A 6,902-nucleotide genomic window follows, 5' to 3' on the forward strand; every position below is an offset into this window, starting at 1 on the left:
CCCCCCCGCGATGGATTTTTCTTTGTCTCCCAGATATTTTTAGAGGTGTTTATTGTAGCTGATGTTTGTTTGTTTTTTCAGATAATGCTTAACATGTACAGAGAGGAACAAGGTGTAGAGGAACTTCTGGCAGCTGATAAACTTCAGTCATTAATTATAGCAACTGCTTCCCTCTGGGACCAGTGTAGCCACTCGTGGAAAGTACCTACAGGCCGTGTGCTGAGAACAATTTCAAAGGCTCAGACCAAAAACAGCATTGTCTACCTACAAGGTTTGGTTTAGTAATTTGACTTCTCCTTTCCTCATAAGTCCACTGAGACTGAATTCTCAAGAATCTCCCTGGGATAGATTTTTATCTCTACATCATCTGGTAGTCAGTCAACTGCAAAGCATGGGCTCTTGACTTTCTAGACAGGAACTTTATTTAGTACTAATAGCCATCTGGAAACTGAAGTTTTTTTCTACACAAAAAATAAAATTACAGGCAAGAGCCAGTCCCGCCTGATCACACTAATGTAGGCAAGGACAAGATGTATTATTTTCCTTTAAAGTTGTGTGACTCAATGTGTGAGCCTAAGGCTCATGCACACTCTAAATACAAGATTGAGGGCACTGCCAGAAGAATGGTATCTTTTGGAACAACATTATGATTGGATGAGTTACATCCTCTTTTCTTCCTAGGCTTTATTAGAGTAAGCAATTTTTTTGTTATTAAGAAGTGCGAAGGCCATGAGTCTCAATTTCTTAGAAGGAAAAAAAAAAAGTTTTATAATCCACACTTTACTGTCAGTATTCCTTGTCATGAAGTACAGGTGTTTTTGTTTTTTAAAATAATAATTTGGTTTCCTGGGTGAGATTGGAAAACTGATGAAAAATAGTTCTAAGAGTACTGAACTGTTTAGACATTTTGAAGCTGTCCTGGAAGGACTGGCTATCAGATTAGACAAGAAAACTAGGTTTCATTGCTCAGAGCAAGATTTGTATATCTCATTACATATGCCTCATTGACCAAAGAATTAATCTGTGAACTTTGCACAGAATGTGTGATTGACTTAGTACAAGACAATTAAATATGTCAGCCTCTGCTTACTTTGTACTCAGACAGCTGGATTCACTGTATATGAATTTTGGTGAGTGGGTGGGTTGGAAGTTTATACTCCTGAGACTGAATCAGGTTCTGGGGGTTAAGCAAAGAAATGCATGCATACTTTAAAACCAGAAGTGTTCTTCATGTACCCTCTGAAATGAGTTTATATATCATGAACAATGATGTTCCTATATCCTCTTGTCTTTTCTTTCTAGAAAAAGAGTTAGCTGACTCCTGTTTTACTGGGAAATAACTTTTCAAACTTATTCCATTTTTGTTAGTTACTTTGAACTTGTTTGACTGTCAGTTCTTAAATACCTGCTTTTTTTGTCCCCCCACAGCTGTGGACTGCATTAAAATAGCTATTCAGAATCTCTTCAAACTGGCTGATACCCTACCTGCTTGTGATGTGTGTGAAGCTGCTAGTATTGTCTTGTGCTTTGTGAAAGATTCCTATCCCGTATCATCAGCTTTATTAACAGAGTTTGAAAATAATGATGGCTACCAACTCCTGCTAAAAATTTTACTCAGGTAAGTAGAGGTGTTTTTAGTGGTCTTCTAGAGGATGGTAAACTTCATTTTTGGAATGCATGGTGATCTGTTTTAAAAATGAATCATGTAGGTAATCTTGTGCAGATGCAAAGCCAGTAATAAAGACCCCAATATTGGGTCTTTCATTGCTGTTTTAGGAAGGGAAGCAGTATGTAACTTCTACTGAAACCATAATGGAATTAACGGTAGGAGAAGTTAACCTGCAGGTGGGGTAGGGACTTACCGAACACAAGACAAAGGCTCTTCATCAATTAGTATTAGAGGGGATGTAGGTCAGAGACATTTGTCTCAGCTGAGGTGAACTCTTGATCCAGGAATGCAGTCAGCTAGGGAGGGAAACCTGATCTCCTTGCTATGCAGAAAACAAACAAAAAAACCCACCCAGACTTATATCTGAAATGATTACGTTCTTCAGAACTGAGATGAATATGAACATATCAGGACAAATCCCTAATAGTTATCCTAATCAAAAATACAAAGTAGAATCTTTTACTGTCCTTGTCTCCTAGCATTGTCTAACCAGGCTCTGAGTTTGCTATGTCAAAACAGTACATTATACCATTTCTCCAGAATCACTTAGGAGCTTTGTTCTGGTTTTCGTTAATATCATATGAAGAGAGCATTTCCAAGTCTTCTCAATCTATTGTTGTTTCCATTCTGGCTTTGCCTTGTCTTGTACTACTTCTCCAAAACTTGCAAGAACTTTGGTCCCTGACCAGTATGTTTAGTGGGGGGTTGTGTTTTGTAATTTGGATCTAGAGTGCTGTAAATTTGAATCATGAATCCAAAGATATCTGTAAGTGAGTATGATTTCTGATGATTTTTGGATGGCACAAAATTATTAACCTACGGTTGGAAGAAGTTTTCTCTTTTTCTGACACTTTTTTCTTTAGTTACCACAGATTGCCTAGCTTAGCTTTCCCTTACAAATAAACTGTGTTGAGATGTATATTTCTGATGAAATTCTAACCATATATGGGCAGAAACACCCAGTCTTTATCAGTAAGGGTTATGACTGCTCCTATCCTTTTTAACTGATGTAACTAGGCTGGAGAGACAGAAATAGCATACAGGTGCTCGGGCTTCAGATTAGTCTCCCTTCCCAGCATATACTGGCAAAAAGGGATAGACAGAGAGCTGATTTCCTAAATGTTTTGTGTGACCAGGTTTCCTCTTTTCTGATGTTTGGAATTTCTTTTTCAGGTAAAAAGAATCTTGCTGATCACATTCTTTCCCACCATAATGGGGACTAATATTTGGCCTGGCCTTTTTTTTTTTTTCCCTTGTTTAGATTAAAACAGAACATATTTGTTTTGTTTTCTTCTGAGATTTTCCAAACTTCCAGTATCAGTCTATTGCTCTGCCGCTACCCCATGCCCAGATGCTGCAGTTTTCCTTAAGAATTGAACCCTCTAAGCAGTACAGAATAGGATGACATGATAAGCAGCTCTCTGCCCTTTGATAGACTCTCACTTTAGTCCAAACTATGGCAAATTTGGGGTTACAGTTCAAACTATTTCTTTATGTAGGAGAGACATGCCATCTTCATGTCTGATTCACAAAGCTCACGCAATACAGTATTTTTCCCTTCCTAAGGGCCAGGTTTTTTCTGCTATTTATCTCAGTTAGCAAGTCCTTTAGCTTGCCAACTGTATGCCTGCCTTTTAGTGCGAAGTATCTGTTTTCATTTTTTGATCTTTCACAAAAGGCAGTCTTCTGGAGAGAATTAGTTTTGGGGTTTTGTGGGGTTTTTGGGTGTTTTTTTTTTAAAGTACACATACCTGGGCTAAATTCCAACATGTATCTTCTTTTCCTTCAGAATACCCTTACAGTATCACTTCAGTTTTCTTCTTCAGTTTGTAAGTTTTGATCCAATTCAGAATGTGCCACCATGGTGTAGAGTTACTGTTTGTAAGACGGTTAAACAAGTCACAGAATTAAGACAAAAAGACAGTGAAATAGACTGGGGAGGGGGGCGGGGCGGGGAGTAAAATGGGTAGCTCCTGTGTGCTCAGTACCTGGTGATATATCCAAAATGTTTGTATTACTAAGGCATGAACATATGAATGTTTTGTTCCTAGATGTGAGGGGTTGCAGCAAGATGAAGGAGACCCATATCTGGATGAGATCTTGGACATGCTGACTTGCCTTACAACCTGTGGAAAAACTGAACTGAAAGTTTCTGGCAATATTGTACACCCGCAATTACCACACTTTGATTTTGAACGGACACGGTCTTCTGGTACAGTGTGTATATATATATATATATATATATACACATATGTGGCTATGCAGGCAGGTCATACAAAAATGAAGCTCTATTCATTACGTGTCTTAAGATGGAGGAAGGAGTATGAGATAGCATCTTCTGATCTATGTGCTTAATGCTGCAGGAGCCATTCATGCTACCTACATAAAACTGACCTGACCATGTCAGCTGTAGGGGTCTGATCCAAGGTTGAGAACATGCCTCCCAATCGCATTCATCCTTATATGTCTGTGACTCCTATTTCCACTCAGACATGATTTAACATTATAGTTATGGTGCTTGCAGTCATAAATAACATTGATGTAAAAATGATCTCACCTGGTTTTATCCCACAGGAATGACAGTGAAAAACCTCCAGGCTTTTCAGGTGTTGCAGTCCATTTTCCAGAAAAGTAATGATCAGCACCTATGTGGAAGAGTCTTAGCAGCAATTGGTACCATATGGGCCTGGGACACAGTGAACTTCTTTCTTCTTGAATGGACACTACAACCTATCAACCAGTTTACTGACATAATCCATTTGAAACCACATCCAATCCAAACCCAGTTTTTCAGACTGGTGGAGTCCATAGTGCTAGACCTGTCCTATGTCCCCCATGAAATTTTGAAGAAGATTCAGTATTTGATAAAGGAAAACGTAGTGCCATTCTGCACCTTAACAGCTCTCCGGTGCCTTCTCAGCATGACCAAGAAGGACCTGTTATTCAGTGACATATTCCGTGACTCTGGGCTCTTAGGCCTACTGCTGGCACTTTTGAGGAAGCAAGCCAAGATCCTGAGGAAGTCAGGTACAACTTAATATAACTCACAATGACTATTGAAGTAGGCAGATCAATAGGAATGAATTAATCTCTTTCTACAGTCGATTTATAAATTTTATGTACTGAGTAGCTAGATTTTGTCTGCAAGACAACTGACATAATTTTATGACATACTAAGCTGGGTCCTCTCTGAAATCTTAGTTGTTTATTGTTCTGTTCACTAGCCTAAACAGTTCTGGGCTATTCTTCACCAGTGTATGATGAATTCTTCTGGAGGGTACCATTCAGCCCACACTTTTAAACAGGTCTCAATTTGGGGTTCTTTAGGATGCCAGCTTGAGAGTAGAGGAAGAAAGAGTTTTCCACAGTACTTAGTTCTTCTGAAAATAACACTTAATCCTGAGGACTGATGATGGAAAGCAGTTTCTTGAATTTTGGCCATATATTACCCACAATTACTACCACCCATTGTCATCTGATATAGTTATCTCCTATTATGAAAACAGAAAGGTAACACTCATGGTGTGGTAACTGTGGGGTACAGCTGACTGAGGGGACAGACTCACATATTTAAAAGTTTATAACTGCTGTTTTAGAGAAAGAAAAACGCATGATAACATTTTCTGTGCTGTATGAATTGGGAAATGCCTTTAAATTTCAGTGCAATAATCATTTAGTAAAGGAGGAGAGACCCAAAGTACTAGGTATAACTTCTGATGCAGCAAGCACAATTGAATTATTTATACACATTTATTCCAAGCAACAGAAGGAATATGAATTGCAAGAGAAGTTCTGGAGTGCAGACATCCAGGACCTGCAAGGACACTTAGATTTGCATTCTTGATATCAGAGAACTAGGGTTTTATACAAGATTACTTAGATAAGGGTTGTCAAGATAAATACCAAGGTTTTTGAAAACTTGCCTTCTGGTTATGAACTGGTGTGTAGGGGCTTTCTTCTGTCTTTGCACTAATTTCACTGCTTTAGATCACATCCACAGAAATTTAGCATGCAAACTTCAAGACTTTTAGATCTAAAAATAACCTACCCTACACTGTTTGATCCTGGAAATGTTTGCCTTTGAACAAGCAGGAAGTTTCTACTCTTCGCTTTTAGTTTAGATATTTGAGTACTCACTGTTGCTACAGTATTTTACCACTTTGCAGCTCATAATCTGTAATGTTCTTTTATTTGTGTGTATCCAGGTATCACTAAACAGGTAACTCTACATCAGCTGGGAAGTGGAAACACCACTATTACCAATATTGCCTATAGTTATGCAGGAGATCTGGGCTGCAGAGCATAGAATCAGACCTGTGTTTCCCAATCCCAGACTAGACCCTGATGACTAGACAATGCCCTGTCTGTATTTTGTTGCTCATTTTAGGGTTCAAGTAGCCTGTAAGTAGTATTTAAGAGGAAACTAGAATTTGCTGGAGAACTGTTTTTCCTTTTTGGTTTAATATATTTTAGCTACAGTTAACCATGTTTTGTATAAATTGTATTATGACTTTTAATATACTGACAGCTGGAACCCATCTTCCTGCTCTGGAAGAAGGCACTGAGAAGGAATTAAATGCTGTGATGCTGATGATGGTGGCTGCTCTTACAGTGAGGTCTGTGAGGAACGCTGGTAAGAAATGACATATAGCTGCATTACTTTTGTGATATTTGGTGGTAAGTGGCCACGATGCCTCTTAAGGAGCACCAACAAATTTTCCACCTTTTGTGCTTCAGTGAGAAGTGGAAGTCAAAAGCTAGAAGTGTTAGAAATAACATTGCTACACCAGGGAGAAATGTGGCAAAGATATTCTCATCCTGCGTAATGAGCCTTATCCCAGTAGTCACCCTGCTTCCCTCATCCATGTAGATACTCCCGAAGTGTTTACACAGAAAACACAAACTTGCCTTGTGGAAAACAAGACTGTGTGTGTGAGTTGTGTATTGTTTGTTCATTGAGATTTTCTTCCATTGTATCTAATACTTGAAATCTTGATGAGATCAGACGCATGCTGAGTAACACTCATACATTTAGTATTGGCATACCTAAGAGGTGTATGTGTAGGGGATCTTGTGGGACATAGTAATACAGAAGTGAACTCTTCTAAATATTGGAATCCATTCACTCAATCCACTCTTGAATCCTAGAATCGTTGTGTTTGCAGCATCTTACACAGTGCAAATATATTGTCACAAACTATCAAACAGTCCCCTTAATAAACTAAAGAGATGT

The 6,902-nt window shown here is 38.6% G+C and overlaps 1 protein-coding gene across 1 annotated transcript in view; it reads left to right on the plus strand.

The window, feature by feature from the left end:
- LOC104163870 (WD repeat- and FYVE domain-containing protein 4-like) overlaps nucleotides 1-6,415 on the plus strand; it is a 16,120-nt gene extending 9,705 nt beyond the window's left edge. Inside the window, exons 6-10 of the mRNA XM_009703010.1 lie at nucleotides 82-271; nucleotides 1,429-1,618; nucleotides 3,721-3,881; nucleotides 4,244-4,696; nucleotides 6,198-6,415. Of these exons, the coding sequence (XP_009701312.1) occupies nucleotides 82-271; nucleotides 1,429-1,618; nucleotides 3,721-3,881; nucleotides 4,244-4,696; nucleotides 6,198-6,313 (1,110 nt within the window). The 3' untranslated portion in view covers nucleotides 6,314-6,415. The remainder of the gene's footprint in view (nucleotides 1-81; nucleotides 272-1,428; nucleotides 1,619-3,720; nucleotides 3,882-4,243; nucleotides 4,697-6,197) is intronic.
- Nucleotides 6,416-6,902: the final 487 nt, after the last annotated feature.

The sequence above is a fragment of the Cariama cristata genome, unplaced genomic scaffold (assembly GCF_000690535.1).
Source record: "Cariama cristata isolate BGI_N322 unplaced genomic scaffold, ASM69053v1 scaffold25180, whole genome shotgun sequence".
Taxonomy (NCBI): domain Eukaryota; kingdom Metazoa; phylum Chordata; class Aves; order Cariamiformes; family Cariamidae; genus Cariama; species Cariama cristata.